Source organism: Pogona vitticeps, chromosome 4, assembly GCF_051106095.1.
Source record: "Pogona vitticeps strain Pit_001003342236 chromosome 4, PviZW2.1, whole genome shotgun sequence".
Taxonomy (NCBI): Eukaryota; Metazoa; Chordata; class Lepidosauria; order Squamata; family Agamidae; genus Pogona; species Pogona vitticeps.
This window is the reverse complement of record NC_135786.1, coordinates 209,024,905-209,049,894: the sequence shown is the minus strand read 5'-3', so window position 1 is coordinate 209,049,894 and position 24,990 is coordinate 209,024,905. Positions and strand designations below refer to the sequence as shown.

General features: G+C 40.3%; 1 protein-coding gene across 2 annotated transcripts in view; it reads right to left on the bottom strand.

Moving 5' to 3' along the window:
- Window positions 1-7,330: 7,330 nt before the first annotated feature.
- Window positions 7,331-24,990, bottom strand: part of CPNE3 (copine 3) — a 37,955-nt gene continuing 20,295 nt past the window's right edge. For both annotated transcript variants that reach the window (XM_072999087.2, XM_072999088.2), the window contains exons 8-16: window positions 22,192-22,290; window positions 20,053-20,139; window positions 19,206-19,265; window positions 18,413-18,546; window positions 16,115-16,169; window positions 15,875-15,926; window positions 14,990-15,123; window positions 13,355-13,591; window positions 7,331-9,737 (exon numbers count right to left, since the gene is read on the bottom strand). In XM_072999087.2, coding sequence (XP_072855188.2) covers window positions 9,615-9,737; window positions 13,355-13,591; window positions 14,990-15,123; window positions 15,875-15,926; window positions 16,115-16,169; window positions 18,413-18,546; window positions 19,206-19,265; window positions 20,053-20,139; window positions 22,192-22,290 — 981 coding nt within the window. In that variant the 3' untranslated portion in view covers window positions 7,331-9,614. The remainder of the gene's footprint in view (window positions 9,738-13,354; window positions 13,592-14,989; window positions 15,124-15,874; window positions 15,927-16,114; window positions 16,170-18,412; window positions 18,547-19,205; window positions 19,266-20,052; window positions 20,140-22,191; window positions 22,291-24,990) is intronic.

Sequence of the window (24,990 nt, the reverse complement as noted above, 5' to 3'; positions counted from 1 at the left end):
TGAAAATATTAAAACTATTAAAAGAAAAATCTTAGAAAAATATTTTTAAAGATGAAGTTACCAAAACTGGCTACTAGAGGGAGCCAGAGACCATGATATGTATAACTTTTGCTAAAGAAATATATTTCCACAATGTCATTAAAAGAATTGGTCACTAGAGGGAGCAAGTGACCATGCTGTGTATAGTGTTTGCTATTAAAATAGCAATTTCTGAAGTTTTTCAGCATCTGTGGGGGAGGCTTGGAACCAATCCTCTGTGGATATGAGGGTCATGCAGTACAGGTTCCTAGAGTAAGGGTGCACTAAATGGTCAGAAACTTCAGGATTTGTTCTGCTTATAAAATGGGTGAATTTGAAGTATTTTTTACTGACCATATGATCAGCAAAAGCTGATTCAAATCAGTCCTACTCTTTTTGCTTCCAAAGTGGCTTCTTTTCCTGCCACTAAGGAGCTTCTACTTTTTCAAGCTGGAATGATTTGAACAGGCTTTTCCTTGTGTGATTAGTTGAGATGCGTTCTTGTAAAAGTGTTTGTGTGTGTCTATATGTGGTGTTTCAGTGATGTAGGCAGTTGCAGTGTGACGTTCAGGACCAGGGGAATACAACATCACATTCTCTCTTCTCTCCCGATAGTCCTACTTTTTTTTTTTAAGTATCTTGCATATATGAGATTAGCACTAGCTCTCCCTGTTACCTTATCTCTGGGTCTTATTTCCTGCATTTATGCTCCATAAAAAGATTGGGAAAGGTAGGACCAAGAAGGAAGGAAGGATTGGCAGAGGTGGGACCAGAGGAAGGAAGGAAAGAAGGAGGGATGTAGAATTCATACTGGATGTGATGAGTCACATCACATCCAGTATGAATTCTGACCTCCCAAATCAACCTACAGCCCCTATATGAGCACTGACTGCAAATTCAACTGTAACACAGTCTGCAAATCAAATAACAGCAAATATCTGTAGTTTAGAAAAAAATCACTCAGACTGGCCTTTGCCAATTACACTGGGATGCTATGGAAAGGGCTATTAATTAGATGAACACAGTCTTTTTATTTACTGATGTGTTTTACATGTGTGTTTTTTAACTTGCTGTATGCTCTGTTATGTTTTTAGCCATGTTTGTCATGAATTAGAAATATCTGTTAAGCAGCTTGGCTGAAATGTTACTGGGGAACCATAAATATAAACCATGCTTTAGAAGGTGAATGTAATATACCAGTCCTGTATGTTAATAACAATAATAGTCGCAGAATATTTATACAATTCATTCATTGTATCCAGTACTTATATCTCTTCATTTCTCATGTGCAAATTTCTCCATAATGGGAGCGAAGAGACCACATGTTGCTGCTGCTGCTTCCTTATTTCCTACCAGAGGCTGGGCATCATCATAACTATTATAATTTGGGATGTGGCTCCAAATCGTTGGCTGAAATCCCGTTGCCGTTACATCAGCAATGTAATTTTATACACAAATGCCATAAATTGAGATATATCCATAGGCATTATCTGTTGCAAGGAAATCAACCCCGAGTGCTCATTGGAAGGACAGATCCTGAAGCTGAGGCTCCAGTACTTTGGCCATCTCATGAGAAGAGAAGACTCCTTGGAAAAGACTTTGACGTTGGGAAAGTGTGAAGGCAAGAGGAGAAGGGGATGACCGAGGATGAGATGGTTGGACAGTGTCATCGAAGCGACCAACATGAATTTGACACAACTCCGGGAGGCGGTGGAAGATAGGAGGGCCTGGTGTGCTCTGGTCCATGGGGTCACGAAGAGTCGGACACGACTAAACGACTGAACAAACAAACATTATCTGTTGCATGCCAAGTCATGCGGCTCAGTAGGCGCCTCGTGGTGCAGTGGTTAAAACGCTGTACTGCAGCTAAAACTGTGCTCACGACCTGGGGTTCAAATCCCAGGTAGCCGGCTCAAGGTTGACTCAGCCTTCCATCCTTCCGAGGTCGGTAAAATGAGTACCCAGCTTGCTGGGGGGGCAATGTGTAGCCTGTATAATTAAAATTGTAAACCGCCCGGAGAGTGCTTGTAGCGCTATGGGGCGGTATATAAGTCCAATAAATAAATAAATAAATAAATAAATATGGAGATTTCTTAATGGAACCAATTCACTTCCGAAAGTTATGCTTTTTTGGGATCTGCAGAAATTCAGGCTACTATGTTATGTTATTTCCAGAGCAGTTTCCAAAGCTTTCTGGCCAGTATGTTTCTATTCCTTCTTGTGCTTCTTTTCCATTTAAATCATTGGCTTTAGCAGTCTGTATTTATCATTTTTCGTTACATGAACGAACTAGCCTACCTTTCTGCATTTTACATGTTTTATGTTTTTTCTGTCATTCGTCTTAGTGCTTCTTTGTCAGTCACACTCTTGATCTGAGAAATTCTTAGTGTTCTTTATGGGTTAAGGTCCATGACTCTATGACCCACACTCACTTAGAAGAAAATAAAAAAAGAGCAGATACCTGGAGACTAGTTCTTCGCTGTTGCAGCAAGCCCACCGAGTCCCACAACAAACTGCCTTAAAGGAAAGAAGACCTGTCACTCCTTGGCAAGCCTGGGGGCAGACGTGGAGAGTCAGTAGCTGAAGGACAACTGGCGTGTAATGAATGGAATGTGTGACTCTGAGGATGGATGGGTGGAAGTGCATGCTGGAGTCTCACGTATCGGGCGATCCTGGGAAAAAAAAGTGAGGCTTATTGTGAGTGTTTGGTAATGGGTGATTCCGGGAACTGTATCTGTTTGGGTGTAGGTGTTCCTGAGAAAGAAAGGGTATACAGTATAATATATATGGCTTGGTCATATATGTCCTGGGATAAGAAACGTGTCCATCTGTGCTTTCGGCTGGTGATTTCATACTGGTGTAATCAGTTTCCTGAGCCGATTTCTTCACAGCACCTAAAGTCCTCTCGCAAAGCATGGAAGAAACTCACGTAGCCCTTGGGGAGTGGCAAGATGGGGGAAAGAGCCCGTATTAGTCTCCCACTAGAGTCTCTTCCTTATGGCTTTCCATCCGGAGCCACTATTTCATTTAGAGCACCAAGCCTCCAGAGTAGCAGTCCCGTTTCGTTTCCTCCTTGGCTAATAAATCACTGCTGGCAGAAAGGTCACTTCCTCCCTAAGTGAGCTGTTTTAAATGCGATTGGTTGCTTTATGAGCCTTTTTTTTTGGCTCTAATGTCATCAGATTAGGGAGAGGATCCCAGGAAGAGGACATCAGTTAGTTCTGACACTAGATGTCCTTTCTCAGGAGCGCTTGAGTCTTAAATGTCTTTGGCAATGCTGCAACTCAGGAAAAAGTTGCTGTAGGACTACTAACATATTAGCAAATGTGCCCAATTTCTTGCTCATATAAATCAGGAGCTTGGAGTTCTGCCTTTTGTCCCATGCCTTGTGAGGGTAATTAATGCGACCGCAGCAGTTGTCCTTGTTCCTGGAAACACAGTTTCTGCATAAATGTCCACTGAGCAACTGGAATATTGAGCTAGAAGACAGATAAGCACCTCCTCTATAACAAATTTCATATACAGTGGTGTCTAGGCTTACAAATGTCCTGACTTACGATCATTTTGAGTTACAACCAGCTCCGGCTGCAAAATTTTGCTTTGACTTGAGGCCAGAGCTTCCAGTTATGAACAGAAAAAGGCAATAAATTCAAATTGCTAACCGTTGGTAGGTGAAGAGACTGCTTCTTCGTAGCTCTTTCGCCCCAACGGTTAGAGTGAGTGAGATTGGAGGAGGCTTCGGACTGCCTGGTAAGATAAGGTCTGCTTTCTGCTTTTAAAAAACTGTTCTGGGTGGGTTTTGCAGTGTGGTTTTGGGCTGGGGGGGTATGTTTCTGTGCTGTGATGGGTCTTGGCAGGTATTTTGGTATTTCCCCCCCATTTCCAATGGGTCTTGGGGGTTTTGCATACTTTTTGGATTCCTTCCCCATTTCCAATGGGTCTTGCAGAGTTTGCTTGCTTTTTTCTTTGCTTTTTTGCATTTCTGATGGGTCTTGCACACTTTGCCTGCTTACTGCTTTGCTTTTTTGCATTTCCAATGGGTCTTGCATGCTTTGCTTGCTTTTCTCCCCCTCCCCTTCAGATGGAATGAATTAATCATGTTTCCGATGGGTCTTGCAGTTATTTTTTTGGGGTGTGTGTGATTTTTTTCTTCGGCCAGAATGGATTAATTGCATTTCAAAGGGAAATGGTGCTTCGACTTACGACCATTTCAAGTTACGACTGGAGTTCTGGAACCAATTAAGTTTGTAAGATGAGGCACCACTGTACTCAGTGTCTTTTAAATCAAAGATACCCAGAGGTGTAGCCTAGCGATATCTGTTTTCACTTTCTTGGGCAAAACACTCTTTTTGCAATTGAGTCATGGGCCATCCTCTAGGCTTTAACCTAGGCTACCTGTTTAACACAGAGGTGAAAAGGAGGTGTCCTCTGTTCACTCTATCTACAAAAGCCAACTGGACTGACATTTTGACTCTTCAACCGTGGCATAGGAGAGGATCCTCCGTCACACATGGATACGTCAGATTAGCTTGGGAGATGCCACAGGGCATGCAGATCGCAGACACAAATCTTTCTACCAATCCCTTGCTGCCACTTCCCAGCTGAGGCAAAACCCCTTGTTTTAACTGCTCAGGACACCTTTTGCTTTCTCGAACTTTAGGTTAGGATGGTATCACAGGCATTTTTCTGTCTGATAAGAACGTTCTAACACCGTAGTAATTACAAGGTTAGATTACTCTGCATCAGTTTGTCCATGAATTTTGAAAAGGGTTCAGGTTCCATTAGACCATATTGGTCTAAATTACTGACACAGTGAAGATTCTTTTATGTACAGTATGCTTACTATAGAAACACTCAAGACAAAAATATGACTAATTATGAGAAGGGAATGTGCAACTCTTTCTCAATATCACCCAGGTTGAAGGTATGTCCAGAAGACAGCAGGGAAACAAGTACAAATAGCTTCAAGAGGACAAGCATAATTATTACATTTGGAGGTCATACATCCAAGATAGTGCAGTTATAAGACACCTTATATGTTAGCATCCTATGTGAGGGGTAAGTCATTAAATCTACATCTTTGTGGCGGTGGTGAAGAAGAGGGATGGATAGTCTCGAGGCTGTTCAGGTACAGAGTGTGTGTCTATTTCCTACAACAGAACTTATACCTCAGCTACCAGGGATCAATTTAGGTTTTAAACAACCTTACTAAAATTCTGAGGATGCCAATAATGGCATTGGGAGAACAATTAAAAGGTAAATTTATACATAACAAAAGCCTATTTTTAAAGTAATTTCAAATTAAAGTAAAATGGAATTATTTAAATTCAAATTAAAGTAAAATGGAATCATTAAATGGATAGACACGTACAGCATAAATATCATTTGAACTAGAACTAGGTAGACAAACAACTGTAGTGTAAAAATATACGAACTAGAGTTAGGAACCATTGCAGCTGACATTAGCTTTCATCAGCAAGCACTGAAACAGAAGAAATGTTGAATTTAATGTGAATAATGTTCCTAAGATGCAAACAAGGTTGACTAAAAAGCAAATCAAAATACAACTTCCTATTTTCATTCAGCGTTAACTGAGATTACCTAACTCTTGCCCTATGCACTCTCTAGCAGCAAAAACTCTGCTGATATTCACCATGGGATTTTTTAGGTGCAAAAGGATTCTTGGAAGTTGCAAAAAAAAAAAAAACTTCCCTCAGAGCCTCCATCCTGTCCCAACACATATTTCTTTAATGCTGATTCATTCCTTCCATAGCCCCCATCAGCTGCTCCTCTAGTGCCACTAAAAAAAATCACTATCATCTCTTTTTAAAATTGGAACAAGCAAGCAGTCGTAAGATCGAATCCACGTGATGGAGCGAGCGCCCGTCGCTTGTCCCAGCTCCCACCAACCTAGCGGTTCGAAAGTATGTAAATGCGAGTAGATAAATAGGGACCACCTTGGTGGGAAGGTAACAGCGTTCCGTGTCTAAGTCGCACTGGCCACGTGACCACGGAAAAATTGTCTTCGGACAAACGCTGGCTCTGTGGCTTGGAAACGGGGATGAGCACCGCCCGCTAGAGTCGAACACGACTGGACAAAAATTGTCAAGGGAAACCTTTACCTTTACCTATCATTGTAGGCAAAGCTAATTTGGAAAGGGGGTCATGTATCTACATCTGTATGCTGACAAACCAGCACTGATCAGAGCTGCCAAGACTGAGCTCCACTTCTAGTACTTCGCCAAGTCTGTTGCTCTAAAAACCATACATTGTGCTAGAACTACATTAGATCACTGTTCTGGTTATTAGCTGCTCTCAAAAAGGGTTTGGAATCCATGTCTAGTGTAAAACAATGGCAAGAATGACTTCTGATGCTTGGTTTCAATCCAAACACCCTGATCTTTATCAGAGCAAAAATAGGGCACTCAGTTGCGAGTGTAGTGCTAAGCACCATGGTACCAAGGCATAAGAAGAATGATGGTGGATCAGACAGAAGGTCTTTCTAGCCCAACATTCTGCTCACACTGTGATCAACAGCAACTCATGATCTAAAAAGAACTGGAGAAGAATGGCTGCCTCTGGTGGTGGAACAAACATCTATTACCATCCCTGTCAAAGAGGCACCACAAGCCCTGGTCCTCATGAATAAATCTGTCCAGTCTCCTTTTAAAGCCCTCCATGTTTTTGCCACTAGAAACTCTGTATAAAAGAAAACATAAAATGTGACATGCTACTGTTTAGCTTCATAGCTGCATGCCTGGGTTCTTATTTTCTTCCGTTCCCCAAAATATCAACATTGCTCTATTTGACCAAAAGGATGGCGAGCTTGTAAAAACCCAGTAGATCCTAACTTGCTTTTCTGTTCAATTAAGATGGGTGTTATTCTATTGCCCTGCTTCTTGCTCCACAGTCCACACCTCACCAAGGGTCTCTTATCTGGGAGCAGGTCTGAGAGAGGTCAAAATGGGCTGCAAATGGGAGAGGAGGAAAAAGCCAAATCATAATAATCACAATACTCTCAGAACTGAAGAGCAGGAAGGGACCCTATGGATCATGGAGCCCTGCCTTGTCAAAGAGGAACAGTGGGAATTGAACTCCCAACCTCTGGCTCCACAGACAGATGCTTAAACCACTGACCTATCCAGCCATTCCCATCCCATGGAAGTGGAACACTGGCTGGTCATATAAGGAATGTTAGAATACAAAATAGTCTCAAGGGTATCTGTCCAAACCCTTTTTATATATGTATAAAAAAATTGATCAGGAAATACATCTTCAATGCTAGAAATGACAACAAAAGACAGTAGAACTGTTGAGATGTAAGTTGAGTTTAATATATTGTATTATATGGCACGAAGATCATGTCACATCTGAAGTCAACTTGATCAGCAAGTACAAAGAATAATATTGTACAAACAATATATTGCAGATACAGACCACATACTTTATTTATAAAAGGTAATTTGCTTTGAAAAACCAGAGCCAGAAAAAGTTTTTTTCCTTACAAGTAGTAACCGGTTCTACCACAAGGTGGTGCTAATGTGTTGCCAGGTCTGAATAAAGAAGTGAAGCAACCTATATTTAAAGGATATTTAAGTAAAAATTTAAAGGATATTTAAGTAAATATTACTATTTCAGAGGTTTTCCTCTTGAAATATTGTATCTAGGAATGTTATTAAAAAACAACAACACTGCAGTATGTTCAAAAGTCAACATAAATTGTAGGATATGAGCCAAACAGCATCTACCATGAGATGATAGAAGACTGTACAAATTAAGATAGTTAGGCTAATATCCTGTTGGAATGAGGCCACAATCTGCTAAATAATCCTGATTATGAAATAGCTTACTTTACAACACATTTTCAGATCTCAAAGGCCACATTTTATTTTGGTTTCCAGTAAAAAGATCTACATAAAATATTTTCCTAAAAGCTTGTAATGTTTAGGAATGAAAAGTTTTCAATGGGCTGCTACAAAAGACCCACTGAAGACACTGTTCAATATACAATACATACCTAATGGAAATAGCATTTTCAATTCAAGCAGCAGCTGCTATTTTAAAATAAATCACCTTTTAGCAAACTGCTTATGGCATTTATTAGACACAATCAATAAATTAGCAACCTAATAGACATCCATTAGAACCTACAAACGAGTTGATACAGAGACAAAGGATGGAGCTTGAAGGCAGGTGATTTCAGCGTGAGAGAAAGGCATATACCTCGTTTTGTGAGCTACACTATTTGCACTGATTTTGTTTTTCTGGCGTCTATAACTGCTCTGCATAATATGTCATATTACACATCCCACATTCTTGCTGACAGATCAACCTGATCCATTTCACTAACTACATACAAGAACAGAAATATTAGGCAAACATGGCGCTGATCAATGACACTTCAAACAATAAAATACAGCTTCTGGGGGGGGGGCTGAAAAAAATAGTAAGGGAAGTGAAACTCAGGGAGAAACTCCTTAGCCATCAACAAAGAAACTGAAACCAAAGAAAAAGTTGACCTCAAGAATACACTGGACCTTGAATTAAAAACAACAACAACAACCCAAGAAGATTTTTTTGTCTAACAGGGCCAGCTGGAGTCCAGGAGATTTAGGTGAAGCAGACATAATTCTGGATTACAAAACAAAGATGACAGAGCCATCTTGGAACCAGCTAAACCAAGACAATATAAAAATAGGGGGTGTGTGTGACACATATTCAGTATCATACAGACTGCTTCTGCATGTAAGCTATACAAGTGATTTTTAAAAAAGCAAAGCAGAACAGTCATTCCTCACTGGCACATTGCAGGGTTTTCTCGTAAACAGGTAAATGGTATGGTATTACTTTATATAGTTATCTTCTATAATATGAAGAAATCCTAACCATATTTATATCCTCTGTGCACAATAGAGAGGTACCACCTATAAGACGATGATTTGAATCTAAAAGAATAGAAATGCATGTGTTAAGTCTTGATATGGTTCAGTTCTACTTTATACTCTTAAGAAACAGAGCTTCAAAGCTGCAAATATTTAGAAACGGCCAAGAAGAAGTATAAAATGACTTAAAATAAAGACAAAACGAAGGTGTGTTCTTGGAAAAAAAAATTAAGCTCTGTCTTGGTCTTGATACTTCTTTCCAAGTGGCTACATATTTTGTACTAAGCAAGGTTGTGCCACAGTAAGAGATTAATATGGCTGCAGCAAAAGACTTTAAAGGCACTACAAAAGCCTTCTGCTGTATTTACTCATCAGTACTGGCAAGCTATTGTGTTGTGACCTTCAGACAACAGAGCTAATAAATGTAGCAAAAAACCTACGTTTTGCTGTTCTCCTGCAAGAATATTGTTAATGGCTTTTGTATGTGTACAGTCCATTTTCAGTCTCCCTTAGAACACACTGTTAAACAAAATGATGTCTTTGGCAACAAACCAGAAATGATCAAGATTATCTTAACAGTTTATATGCTCTATGCAGTGTGCTCAACAGCTCTTCTTAGCTGCTGCTGTCTGTTGACTTTTCAGGGGCCGGCATTGCAGGATTTCCCCACAGGGGCAGCAGGGGTCAGAGGAGGTGAAGACTCGTTTCTCCTGCTCAACTCCCATCTTGCTGTGCTTCAACCTTCTTTGGAGGCTGGAGCTTGTACAAGCTGAAGTAGTTCACCACTTGTTGGGGCACTTCTGCCAGGACACTTTGAGCAAGAGCTTCTTTGGGAGCCTGATTCAAAGAAGAGTCAGAAATCAGACCGGCAGACATCATCACATCCTTGCAGACTTGGGAAGAACATTTCAAGAGCTGATTCTAGCATCAGGTGGAAAGGTTCTGACTGGCCCATTCATGATTAGGCATGGGCTATTTGTATCCCTGGGGATATGAATACAGTGGTGCCTCACTTAGCGATGTTAATCCGTGCAGAAAAAAATTGCTGCTAAGCGATAACATCGCTAAGCAAAAATAAAAAGCCCATAGAAACGCATTAAAACGCGATTAATGCGTTCCTATGGGCTAAAAACTCACCTTTAAGCAAAGATCCTCCATAGGGGTGGCCATTTTCGGTGCCTCTTAAGCAAGGAAACACAGCGGGCGGCCATTTTGTTTACCCGGTGGCCATTTTTAAACCGCAGATCAGCTGGCCGAAAATGAAGGCTTTGCGATGATCGCTTCCCTGCGATCATCGCAAAGCGGAATTTCCCCATAGGGACCATCGCAAAGCGATCACTTTTGCGATGGCAAAAGTCCATCGCAAAGTGATTTCATCGCTATACGGAGCGATCGCTATGTGAGGCACCACTGTATGAGTATCGGCACCAGAGGTGCCGTGGAAGCCCAGTCCCTCTCTCCTGAACCAGCAGGTTCACTAACTGGTCGCTGCGCCGTGTGCGTGGCCATTCTGGGAAGCAGCCTGCCTGGTGCCTTTCCACCTCCATGCCCAGCCAAATGCTCAACATATGAGCGGAGAAGACTAGTCATCCTTCCTCCTCAGCAGAGTGGTTGGCTGTGTGGGGAGGCAGAGAAGTACTGACTGTGCTCCTTCCCAGATTGGTGCAATGCAAAGAATGACAGCCATGTGCGCTGTTTGGCAACCAGTTAGTCGACCGGCCAGTTCGGGGGGGGGGTGCTGAATATTCATATTCATATCCTAAGGAATAGGAATACAAATGTCCCATATCTATTCATGATTAACTTCACAATGTGGCATAAAGGAAATTGGTTAGTCGTTACCTGCCCACTAATAAGAGTACTGTATTATCTTTGTGCGATCAGACAATAAATAAAAGGAGTGGAAAATCCTGGTTTAGAAAACATTTACCATCAATCCTGGATCTGCTGCAGGCCATACCAGCCCTTCCAGTGAAACGGAACGTGAGTGGAAGGCTGAGTTTAGCAGGGGGGAAAAGAGAGTACCTTGGTGTATTTTTCAGAAACAAGGTATGGCAAGCATAACATATTTTACAAGGAAAACCATCCTGTACCATGGCCTCTGGAGAAATAACTTCCATTTGTGAGGGAAGCTCCAGGATCTACAAAAGCAACCTAAAGTGCTTTGTGGCCAGCAGTCCACATGATTCCTACCTGCTTTACACAGTGGCTGACAGATTGCTTAGGAGAAGCAGGGATTGTCCTGCTTTTAATTTGTATCCACCCAAATGGCCAGTTTCACAAAACTTCATTTATACACACCAGCTGAAAATCTGTGGGTACTGAGGTTGTTCAATTTTAACTATTAACAAATCAAAAGATAAATTAAAGGGTTTGTCTTTCAAACATAGGATTGCCAATAAAATTAATGAACCAATCAGTGAAAGTAAAATCTATTGTCAAACAAACAACCCCCAAAATGCAACAGACACTGGTACTCCTAGGATAAGACAATCCAGAAAGAAAAACCATAAAAGTGCCCCAAAGCAGTGCTCTAACAAATGATAACATCAGGTAGCTGAAGGTGTTTGCTTAATTTTTTTTTTTTTTTTTGCAAAGGCAACAGTCCCTAATTTTCCCTAAAGCTTCTGCCTTACTTAACCCAAAGTTCTCTTCAAAGGATAATGCTTGCTTATTTCAAGATAAGCAAGCATTTACAGTATATAGTTACTGTAAATGGATTACATTTTCCCGAGTAAGTGGGATCCAGTTATGTGCAGAATAATACAGGCAAAATATTAACTAGCAAGTTAAAGTAAAACCCAGTCTCGAGCCATTATAATATAAGGAACAAGTATTTTCTCCTGCAGTTTGCCGAAACAAATAATGGAAACTAAAGAACATCAGTGCCCCAATTTCAGCTTTTCAGCAGGGAGTGGAAATGGAGCGTAAAATGTTACAGAAACCCATTAAGAGATTTAAAATACAAATAGGCTCTGAGGTAGGGGAAACCCCTTTAGCAAACAAAACCATTTTTACTTTCCATTTTCTTCCTCCAGACAAAACTCTTATAAATGAGATGATATTTATACAACAGACAGTGTGGTCCAGCAGGAAAAGAAAATGTGGATCAGATAATTTTCTCTGGGGTGATATATTCCTTTGGTATCATTTACTGTAATAGAATGTTTTTTAAAGATTTCTTTTCTAGGAAAGTAGCCTTCCAGAACAAAACAATGTTCTTTTCATTCACAGGGTGATTGACACAATGCACCAGCTCAGTGACTCCATTTCTACATAATAGTATGGATTCAAAAGCATGTTTATCGGTAGCACTAGGTTCCAAGCAAACAATTCCTCACCAAAAACGGATCTCAGCCATGTCCACTCCAGTTAAAGAAATGATTTTTACAGCCAAAAGGGGGACAAAAGGTAAAGTTATTTAAAACCCCATGCCAGATCCAGATGTGTTCCCCCCCCTTCAAGTGGCTGCTGCCATGCCATGCCAAATCTGTTGATGAACATCAGCTAACCCTGCAACAGTCTGGGTCCTACTGAGGCAACAACACTAGGTCTGTCTTGGACATCTGATCCAGGTTACCATGGTATCCCCTATGCTCATTTTTGGAATAATTCCAACTTCAATATCAGCAGCAGATCCCTCGCAGTTCTGTCTGCTGCCCCCTCTAGATCTTCTTTCAAAATGACTGTCATCTCAATCTGTCACAATAATAAAACAGAACTTTCCCTCTATTGGGTCTAAGCTACAGAGGATTGTGTTTTAGAAATGAACCACGAAACCTTCCTTGTTATATTTCATTTAGAGGTGGGCACAAACCGAGACATCCCAGTTCGTACAGGCGGCAGCATGGATACTGCTGCTGCTCCCCTCCCCTGCTGCCTCACCCAATCAGCCACTCACCAGGCCAGCTTGCTTGCTTTTTCCACTTCCTCGGCTAATCTCCCAGTCATGAGCAAGAGCTCAGACTTGTCTGCCCCATCCTTTTGTCTGAGTGGGAGATTAGTCAAAAGAGTGGGGCAGAGAAGTCTGAGCTGTTCCCCAGACTGGAAGATCAGTTGAGGAGGTGCAGGAAGCTAGCCCGCTGGGTCTGGTGAATGGCTGACTGAGCCACATGAGGCGAGGGAGGGTAGTAGTAGCACCTGTGCTGCTGCCTTTACAAACTGGGATGAACTGGTACAAACTGTGCCCATATCTAATATCATCACATCCAAACACTCTTTCCCAAAAGATAATGTATGTATATTTCAACCTGTTCTGGCAGTGGGAAGTTCCACAGATCTACATGAATTACAACCTCACTTATAGCTGTTATCACAACTTCATTGTCTTTGGATGGCAAGTATGCCAAACTCACCACATTCCACATCAGAACACTTTTGATTAGCCCAAACTGGAAAAAGATGGCTGGCTCCCTTACTCCACTATACTTGCTAATATCAGAGATATTACTTACATTCTGGAATTGTCTAAATGGCACAAACTGGACAATGTCTCTAATAGCAGTTTCTCCTGAAAGGGATCTCAGCGCACCACTGTCACTGTCGAGGAACTCCATGGCACTGAAATCAGCTCCTCCAACACCAACAATGATAATGGACATGGGAAGCTTGGCCGCATTGACAATGGCAGATCTGGTCTCATCTAGGTCAGTAATCACACCATCAGTGATTATCAGGAGCACAAAATATTGCTGTTGGACAAATACACAGAGTTAAAACTGAAAAGAGGAAAATATATTCCCAAAATACATAAAGACTTGCCATGAAGGACTCAACATTATGAGATAAAAGGATAAGGTCCAAAATAGTTCATGGCAACATTTTTTTGACTCAAATCGTTGTCAAAAGAACAGCAATTGCTGTACAGCCAGATCAACTCTTCCAGTATGCTTGCAGAAAAGTATTCTTGGATTGCTCACAATGTTCAGAACTGCCACCGTGAAACTGATTAGCTGGGCAGAACAATAACATTTTCATAGGCTGCTTCTGCAGAGATCTAAACCGTCTGAATCATCCTGGAACCCTAATGAAATCTGTGCTTGTTACCAACCTAGCTTCACCATGAAAAGGCTTTGTTGCCAACCTTACACTAGATTTTAAGAGGCATGTGAGCAACTTTTAAAGCCTCAGCTAAGAAGGTGCCCAAGTTCTAAAATACTCCCTATAATGGACAGTCTACGAGGAGAGAAGAGACTCTATATATTAGATTGCATTCCTTAGTTTGGAAAAAGGGTTAAAGAATCCCCCTCCCTTTTTTTTAGTTATTTTAAATCATGTATAGTGAGTGCACTCCTAATGTATTGGAAGGACAAAAAGAATCACTTTTACCCATCTCACAAAACAGGTCGTTCAACACATACTATGATCTTTTAATAAATAATTTATAGCATTGCTAGCAGAAAGATACAAAGAAAGTGGAGAAATGTGACTGGAGCACAAAACAGTTTTATTGATCAGCCAAACCGGTGCTGACAAACATTGACTGAGAAATTTACACACACAAGCATTGCTATAAACATCTTTGAATTCTCATGGGTTTCCCCAGGGGAAAAGAAAGGCCCAGATCTAAGCTGCTGTACTGGGCAAGTAATGCTACTGACATGCAACATGACATCCTAGAAAATTTACCCTCACATTTTTCAACGTGCAAGAACAGAATATATCCTAGAAAAAATAAACTTTATTATTTTATAATACGCAAGCCAGTATTCTACCAGTAGTCTCAACCGGCTGGATCACCTGCTGAACAGTAATTCACTGAGTCTATAGGTCTACTCTACTTGGGAATAGCAACAGGAAACTAATCCTGGTTTGGTAAATGCTGAGTAGCTTTATGCATGGTCAGCCTACTATCATTCTGCAGAGAACAATAATTTCCACTTAATAGGTGTGAAACTGAATCTAAGAGACTGAGACTGGAACCACAAATAAGATTCATAAAGGACATGAAGCCAACGGAAAATTGTTCTCTATTCAGTTAAGTGGTACCAGGTATGGTGAGTATTTCTCCTCTGCCTAACACCTTCCAGTTCTCTTCACCAAGCAAAAAAGTGGAAAGTGTAAGTGTTCAACAGCAACAAGGTACTTACTGAGGCTGTCTGTTGCTGTGTAGCTGCTGCAGCAAATCTTGCCACATGATTTATTATGGGAGAAAAGTTGGTGGGCCCGTATAATTTCACTTGAGGGAGGCAAACCCGGTATGCATCCACAACACCTTGGATTCCTGGAATGGAGAAAAAGTGGACATCCCTCATTATGTTTATCATTGCTCTCATACAACCTTATGAAACTCTTTACAATCTGAAATGTTAATATTTTAAACATGAATTGTATTCAGAGAGGGAGAAGTGTTAGAGACTCACCTACTTATATCTTAAGTCTGTAAAGCTAACTGAACTAGTAGAAGGGAAGGGGACTACTTCAAAAAGATTTACATAAGAATGATGTTGTAAATTCACCCAGGGAAGCAATTAAGAGTATGCGGTCCCTAGGAACAAACCATCCCTGTCTCCCTTAGAGGCAGTTCTTTCGAGATACTCAGTAACTTGCAACAGGTTACACTATAGGCTCTTGTTCAATTACTTCTTGCACTATGAAATATAAATAGAACAAGTGCTGAACTGACAGAATAAATAGTGGAAACAAATCATAACCAAATTCTCAGGAACTCTCTTATTTGTTACTTTGTTACAATACATTATGCGGGAAACTTTTTACATACTCTTCCCATATTTTTAATTTTCTGCTGCCAATCTTTTTTAAGTCAATAAGGCCCAGGTTGTTTTGATTACAAAGACCTGTTCTTGCATCTGACCTCTACTGTCATTTCTTCCAATGATGTAATGCTCGTGGCACTAGTGCAAAAGCTCACAATCAACAAGCAATTAAAAGTTTTGCTTTGCTATCAGCTATTGCAAGCCCAGAAAATGTCAAAATATCCTTTAAGATTTTCACTTTAAGGTTTCAGAACTTACCACTGCAAAATGGGTTCGATGGGTTGAAATTTAATGGGAACTCATGTGACACCTATGAATATATAAAAACACTCAGATGTTTAAATGAGTCCATATTTAATCCAGCACCTTTCCTCCAAATAATACCTGTACCACCTATTTATTGTCTTTATGTAATAGATTTTTAAGCTACTTTCCTGGATAAACCGCTCTTCAAGATAGTCCAAGATAAATATTCTGCCTTCCAGGTGAAGAGTTTACCTGCCACGTGGGAGGGATCTGAGCACCAAATCCAAAAGCCGGGAACATTTTATCCCTATAAACACAATTTAAAGAAAATGATTATGAACTAATTTCACAGTTTCACAACAATTGCAAAAAAGGCATGAATGTTTTCCTCCTATTAGTTTGAATTCTCAGGACACTCTCAAGATGACCTCTTAAACAGCTGATTTTTACCCTAGGAAGGACATTACATATCCTCATAACAGCATGGATCCCAATATATCCTATACAACTGTCTAATCTCATAAACGGGAGCCTCTTATCTGGGAGCCATACTGATCTCACCTAAACTCTAACTATGGAATTTTCTGGTTTGAAGGTCCTCAGATTTAATTACAGACATAAGGTAAGCTAACTGAATTTAGTCTACACTGTGACTTCTAAGCCCTGACAAAACAGCAGTTGTTTGAATAAGAAGGACATTGAATGTTTCCTCTGTGGTTGACGGTTGCTCTCTCTCTCTCCCACAACCAACCCAACTCAACAAAGCACTGTACAATAAAACCATTATGGTACATACTGCTTGTGTCTGCACTGTCCTTTGGGTTCCCCTTTTTCTCAACATGTGCATCGCAACACTTGTAAGCACATTATTTTTTTCCAAGTATTTGTTTACAACACTGTTCTAGAAATTAACAGCAGTGACTGACCAAGACAATTCTTTTTCACTCAGTCCAGCATTGAGAGATGACATACACTCAGAGATCAATGCAGAATCCTACGGGCAGTGCATGTACAGGTTAAAATATAATTAACTTGATCTAATGGAATATGTGGGAGAGTAGCTGGAGCTGCAAGTCCACTAAAAGAAAGTTAAAATTCTTCTGTTCTACAGTTTGATAGTAAGAGAGGCTAAATCCAGGTTTGTGCCCCTCTTCTTAAGAGCTAGTGTCTAGGATTTTAGTTTATATGAAGGGCCTGTGCATAAGTAACTTTTCTGATAGACTGGAAAAGGGATCCATGTCTACAGCACTAAGTTATATATGTGATTTCCCCAAAATTTGCTCCTGCATTTACTGCTTCTAGATGAAGCTAAACAAATCTGTGCAAAGATTCTGAAGTTCTACAACTCATTCATACAGTATTATCTGAGAGCTGTTCAGACAACGTCTTGTAAAGGGTGGATCTAGAAATACAGTAGTACAGTGGTGTCTCGTTTAGCGACGTTAATCCGTGCAGGAAAAAACACCGTTAAATGATTTAATCGCTAAGCAATTTTAAAAAGCCCATAGGAACACATTAAAACTCGTTTAATGCGTTCCTATGGGCTAAAAACTTACCTGTAAGTGAAAATCCTCCATAGCGGTGGTCATTTTGGGTGCCTCTAAAGCGAGGCAAAACAGCGGTCGCCAATTTGTTTTTCCGGTGGCCATTTTGGAACCGCCGATCAGCTGTTAAAAAATGGGCGCTTTGCCATGATCGCATCTCCGCGATCATCGCAAAGCGATTTTTACCCATAGGGGCCATCACTAAGCGATCGCTCTGGCGATGGCAAAAAGTCCATCACTAAGCGATTTCGCCATAAAAAGGAGCGATCGCTAAGCGAGGCACCACTGTAAATAAATGCACTCAGTGTAGAACCAGTTTAATCTTCATTTACTGACTGTAATTCCTCCAAGTGCTAGATTCATTCATTAGATTGAAGAACTACGCCACATCAGTTTGTACTTCACTTCACTGACAGGACAAATAAATGACACACATTTAATTCAATTAATGTAGCCATTATATTAAACACAGCACAGAATCCTAGGTTCTTGGCTTATATGGGCAAAGAAAGGAAGGAAGGGGATAAACACAGTTAGAGAAGAAAACATTTTCCTACTCATCCTGTATTATCATGTAGAAAGGTCTTGTGGCACCATTAAGATTAACAGGTTCATACCACTAGTAATAAGTAGCATTTATGCCTATTAGCAGAAATGTCTGTCTACAGAAACTTTACTCCATGCATCTGAAGAAATGGGCTGCACTCCATAAATGCTTATGACAAACATGCTAGTCTGTGATAGCAATTTCCAATCTTGGGTCCCCAGATGTTCTTGGACTAAAACTCCCAGAAACTCCAGATGTTTTGGACTAAAACTCCCAGAATCCGTGCTGTCTAGGACTTTGGGGAGCTGTAGTCCAAGAATATCTGGGGACTCAAGGTTGGGAACCACTGGTCTATGAGACGTCACAAGACTGCATTTTCTTTCTTTCTTTCTTTTTGCTGCAACAGGCCAGACTTAACATGGCTGCTATTCCTCTGAAAATGCTAGCAGAGAGACTTACGCATCATAGTCCTGGATGACCAGCCCCACGGACCAAATGGCAGTCAAATATTCATTCACTCCATTCGGGCTGATGTAGTGTAAGGAGTCCGGAGAGCGAGGATCTCCATTAGAGCCAGTAAAATCTATGCCAACCTATCAAGAGATATATCACTGGTGTGAAGATTACTTTGCCGGTCACATGAAATTCTCCCCAAGTCACCAGGAAAACATAAGCTAAGTTAATGAAGGGAGAAGTATGGAACATTTTCCTCCTAATGCAGTTAACCTGTTTTTAGCATTACAATTTGAAAAATAAAACATACAGTGCCCTATGTGTAGTCTTCATCTGAATGCCAACTCAGAACTCTGCAGTGTCCTCTATAGCCCATTAAGGGCCACGTTATTATCAGAAGCACCATCCTGAAAGATCTTTCAGCAAGGCCTACTGGCCAGAGCTGTTGCAGGGATAAAACAGGGATGGGAAACTTGTATTGGAATCTTAAATGGGATGCTTGTATTCCCACTATGTATGAGGATTTGCAGGAACTTTGTTCCAAGCAACACATGATGCACAATACAGTTTCCTTGGCTGAAGGCTTCCTATTCTTTAGGCAGAGAGTTATTCAAATGCTATACGTCTTTATACCACTGTGCTTAGTTGGCTTCCGGGCTCGTCGCTGTATCTGGTAAGGGTCTTCACTCCAGTTACATCTGAACTTTGCCAGATCATTACCCAACCGAGCTGTGACAATCCCAGGGACTGGTCCTTCTCAACCCCTGCCACCCAAAGAAACGGGCAACAGCTTACTTACAGTAAAATTCAGCTGGCATCCTCCCATGATGTAGTCAAGGAAAGTACATTCCATAATTATCTATAGAACAAATAATCAAGTGCTCAGTGACATATTTTGAATTATGAGTCAATCAGTCTTTTTTTTTTCCAATGCTGTTCCACATTCTGCACTGTGTGAAGGCTTTTACACTATCAGCAAGCTGAAACAGTAGTATCCAATTCGGAACAGACAGGTTATTGATACTACTGTGCATTGTGTTTATTTTGTAAGCTATAAAAGTTACTTAATTCCATGTGATACCTAAAAATGTAAGATGCAATCCAACTGTGATATATTTGAGTACATAATTAGATAGGATTGCATCCAACATTATGCTCTTGGGAGAAGTACAGGATATGGTATTCTTCAAGCAGTACAACCACTAGCCGAACAATCAGGGTAAACAGCATTAAAAACCCATAGTTTCAATAAATCATTATGAATTGATGAATGGTTTGCACAAGCAACATCCAAGTACTGGAGAGGACACTTGCACATGCACAGGTTGAAAACAGGGTTTCTACATTCAGTAGAAAGAGATTAGACTATGATGATACAACATATATTTGTTCCATTTCTCATTATTAATGTGTAAGATTCTCCTCTTGTTCTGACCAACCTTTGGCCTGTTATGTATGTTCACTGTTTTGAGGACCCAATGAGCAAAGTGCACCCACTACAAAGAAGCCACGGTATTTCCAGACTATTACCTATACTACTCACACATAGAAGGTTCTTACCTCCTGATGTGAGAAGCGGTCAACTTTGGTTGTGTCTACTTTAGATAAAACACCTGAATAAGAACACAACAGTAAAAAAGGCTGACCTCACAGTGTTTAAAGCTGACAATGCCTGAATTTTTGTAGCTTTTCTTCTTCTGCCTCTTCTTTTCATTGATGCATTCAAATTCAACCTATGGAAACAAAACGTAACAGTGGTCTTAAAGGGGCCTCCATTTAGGCTTTGATTGTAAGCATGAAGGCTTTGGTTAGAATGTTGCTGAACAGGAAGTAGCCCAAAGCCCTCTTGTATGTTCCTTTTTATTATATCTGCCTTCAGTCCACTAGGACCACTGAAGAGATAAAATTTAGCAACATGAGCTTCGTGGATCTCTGAACTATGTCTCATAGCTCACAAAAGGCATTACTGCTAGTTTTCAGTGAGCAAGGCACATCTGCAAGGGAAGACTTCTTGTTTGAGCTGAGAGCAGGACAGGGGAACCAAATCCACAAAATCTTTTTTGCTCATTGATAGTACAAATAATAGTAATAGATTGATATGTAACTATTTGTAGTATGCCGATCCTTAAAGAGAAGGGTGGTCAGACCTGCACTATTAGATTTAACATAATTCTTTTTTTCCATTCAGTGAGACATTTGGGCTCATTTTTGTTATTGCTATACTGCATACCTTCAGCTCCAATACAGGAATGAATCTTGGACTCATGAGTCATTCCCCCCCGGGAATGGCTTCAAAAAGGAGAAAGGGAGTGTCTACTTTTGTTTTCAATTAACCATGATTAGCTTATATACCCAACTCCAGATAAACTGTGGTTAGTCTCAGATATAGTGCTGGGAGATTTCAATTAATCCTCCTGGCTATTATCTTACACATTCTTCAGGGCTCAATACTGTCCCCCATGTTTTTTAACATTTAGATGAAGTGACTGGGAAGACCATGTGGAGCTTTCTCTAATGATGCCAAGGAGGCTATACTAATTGTCATCTGGTGTCTGGATGTCTTGAGGGATTGTCGTGCTGGTAAACAAACTGAGGCTCTACCCTTACTTTGTCTACCAACAAACAAACTTGGTTGGTAAACAAAAAAACAAAAGTTTGGTCAACAAATAGTCCAATCTCAGATTGGGACCACATCCTATTCTGAATGGGGTTGTACTCTGTGCATAACGAGATTTGCAGTTTGAGGGTTCTCTTGAATCCAGTATAATGGTGCCTCGCTTAACGATGTTAAATCATTCCAGCGAAATACCGGTAGCTGTAGAGCTAAAACATCATAAAGCGAAATAAAAAAGCCCATTGAAACGCATTGAAAACCGTTCAATGCGTTCCAATGGGCTGAAAAACTCACCTCCATAGGGGCAGCCATTTCCGGTGCCTGTAGAGCGAAGAATCCATCCAAAAACACAGCGGGGAGCCATTTTGAGCACCTGGCGGCCATTTTGAAAGATTCTTGTAATGCGAAGAAGCGGTTCCCAAAGCAGGGAACCGATCTTCGCAAAGTAAAAAAAAAAACATTTGAAACATTGTTCTGCGATCGCAAAAACATCGTCGTGAAGCGGATTCGTCATTATATGGGGTAATTGTTAAGCGGGGCATGACTGTATTGCTTTTAGAATGCCAGGCATCTGCTGTAGCCAGGAATACCACTGCCTACCTAGCTAGAGAAGATAAATTTCACTATGGTGATCCATGCCTTAATTTTCTTCCAATTAAACTACTATAACACACTCTGTGTGGGGCTGTCTTTGAAACACTATACCTGGTACAAAATGGGGCAACCAGACTGTAAACTGATGTGCACTTTAGAGACAATATAACACCAGACTGGTTCAACTGTACTGGCTTTCCATTCACTTCTAAGCTCAATTTGAAGTGGTGGTTTTCAATATGAAAGCTCAGAAAAAAAAATTAGAACAGTCTATGAAGGATCACCTTCTCTCATAAGCATGTGCCCAGACTCTGAGATCCTCAACAGAATTTTGTTGCATGTCTCCTTATCACAAGAGGCCAGGTTACACCATGATACTGTATTAACTAATAGGGATGTGCCATTTGGTTTTTTGTCCCTCCTCAACTTTCAAAATTCTCCAAGAATTCTCCAGGCAGAATTCTGAGAATTCCAGGTTGCAGACCCACATCTACAGACACCTACATTTCATTCACCTGGAGAAGATTCAAAATAAACAGTTTCGATGGATAAAATGAAAATTGGCATACAGACTTACTGGTGAATGTCGAGATGCTTCTTTCAGTTTTGACATTGTGGTTTGAAATGTCCCAATGAGATCATGTGACCCATCACTATCATAGTCATAGCACTCAACCTAAAAATTAGGTATTTGGTGTTATTATGTACTATACTTACAGCATCCATATGACAAAATACAACAAGGTACAAGATTAGAAATCCTACATTCCAGGTCTTTGCCAATCCTGAGTACTAGCTCCAAAATATTATCAGAAGGCAAAATTGAGATATAATAGTGGTGATCTGCACAGCCTCAATTCTGAGAAACTGGACTGTGTGTCCACATCACTCTTTCGTTCAGAGCAAGCACTATAGCTCTAGAAAGAATTGGACTTGGCCACCAAAGTTCACATTAAAATATAGCAGTTAGTTTTTGAGATGCCACAACATTTTTGTCTTCTTTATTTTTTAATTTCCTCTTGTTTTTGCCTGACAAACTATGGCTTTAGTAAGACTGTACACAGAAAACACAAGGCACACTAAATCATCCTTTCATTGCTCCATCTTACTAATTGTACTTTTTTGTATCCTCCATATTAAACTATCAATTTTGAAGAACATTAGGTTTTTCATCAAGCTGCAGCATTACTATCTTACATTCCTACCCTAGTCTGACCGGCCAATATATTTCTTCTCAGAAATAAATCTGATTTATTTTTAATAAAGCTCATTTCCAGGTAAGATTCATTCCCAGGTAAGTGGCTAGATAACAGCTGCCTAACAATGCTTCCTTAACTTTATTAACACACACATGCACGTGCTGACTCTGCTGATGGAAGCAAACCAAACACCCAGGCATCACTATCATCGGAAAGAAGATGTGGAAGTGAAAGCACACAGAATCGAGTAAAGCTGAATTAAGGGGTGGCAAGTAAAAGAGAGGGCGAATACTTACGTTTCAATATGAGCTTTTAGGAGCACATCCAGCTTTTTGGGTAATATTTAACATAGCTATCAGTTTTTTGAGCTGAGCAAAATGTTTAATCAATGTAGCAACAGCCATTTTATAGTGTTGCCTGAACATGCTCCCAGGTTTATGAGATGCATGCTATTCATGTTTCCTGCCAAGATAATGAATACATGCCTATTCCAAATAACAAAAGCCTTCAATGACTTAGTTCAACACACACACACACACACTTTGGAGATAATACAATGAGTAAGTACCAAAGCAAGTTGCTTGTGTATTATTACTTAATACACAAGCAGCTCTTCTAACACACAGGAAGGGTTTGTGTCAGAGACAGGAAAAAAACAATTTTACTTACTACAATGGAATAGTAAGATGCCGTGTGCATGAAGTATTAAAATGTTACTCAATCAGTCATTACAGTATATCTTTCCCCCTTATTCATTAGAGCAAAACAGTTTTAGTTCAAACTACTTTCCAGACAGCAGTACACAGAAAAGACACTTTCCCAATTTTCCCTTGAAGATGAAATATGGAAAAGACCTAGTCATGAAGTTTAATTTTGATCCAACCAAGATGAGATTCAAGTAAAACTATTTACCAAGGATGAAAATAAATGCAACCTTTTGATTTTTCTCCCCTGCTTTGTACAGAATGAGAATATACATGATCCTCACATAGAGAAACAACAAGGGCTATTAATATGCACACCCTTTGTTGTCTTGTTCTCCTCTCGCTAGCAGTGGATAATCATTATAAGAATCATTATAAGAATGGCCTGGTTGCCAGATGGTGTGGGGTATAAATCTAATAAATAAATAAATATATAAATTCCCTGCCTACAATTTCCTTACTGAAGTAGAGAGCATCCCAACAGAGGAGAGAAGGTCCTCCTCTACAGACCATTAGATGTAGAGGGTGGGCTAACACACACCCTCCTCATGTGTTTATTTAATAAGCACTACAATGCATGCCAACAGAGCTTAAATGATGGCCATATTGCCAACTAATTAGATTAAAACTAGCTGAACACAATGACACACCTATTAATGAGTTGAACAAATACACCCTTCTAGAAGTCAAGGACATCACTATACAAGCAGGACATCAAAGTAGTAAATTGCTTCTCTTTTCTGCAAGGCTACAAAAATGCATTTTCTGAGCAGATGATGTAATGCTTGCTGTTTACTGATTCGTTTCAAGGATTTTTCTCCCCAGCTAACAGAGTCCTGCAGTTCCTAGAATTATAGTGCGAGCCAGAGAAGGGGAAAAAGATTTCTGGGGAACAAATTCCCTTGGCCCAGGTTAAAGCTGCACAATGCATAAGTCTACAGAAGCCAGTGGTTTGCAAAATAGATTAGCAGCCTGCTGTGGGCTGGTGGGGAAGGAAGAAAAAGACTTCTAACCTATTATTGCGGCTCATTGCCCTTCTGAACTAGGTTAGAGAAGAGGCATTTTCTCCTCTGGTAGCTTGCTTGCTTTCTATGCTGAATACAAAGGAAGGATAAACCAAGGAGGGCTACCCTCCACAGAATACCATCCTCTTCCCTGCATATAATTCCTTGTTGTCTGTGGGAGCAGATTAACACTTAAATACAAGTTTGGAAAAAGGAGAGGACCAATAATAGGAATAAGTTACCACAATAAGGCAAAAGGGAACAAAGAAGGCAAACTACATTTGAAAGGCTATTTGATGTGTTTAGGTATCTGGCTGTGGAGCCAGAGTCTGGGAGTTCAGTTCCCCCACTGTGCCTCCTTTAAAGGGGTTGGATTCGATGATCTATATGGTTCCTTCCAGCTCTACAGTTCTAAGATTATTATTTAAGCGGAGAGGTAAGTGTTCCAGTGCTAGAGGCATTAAAGGAA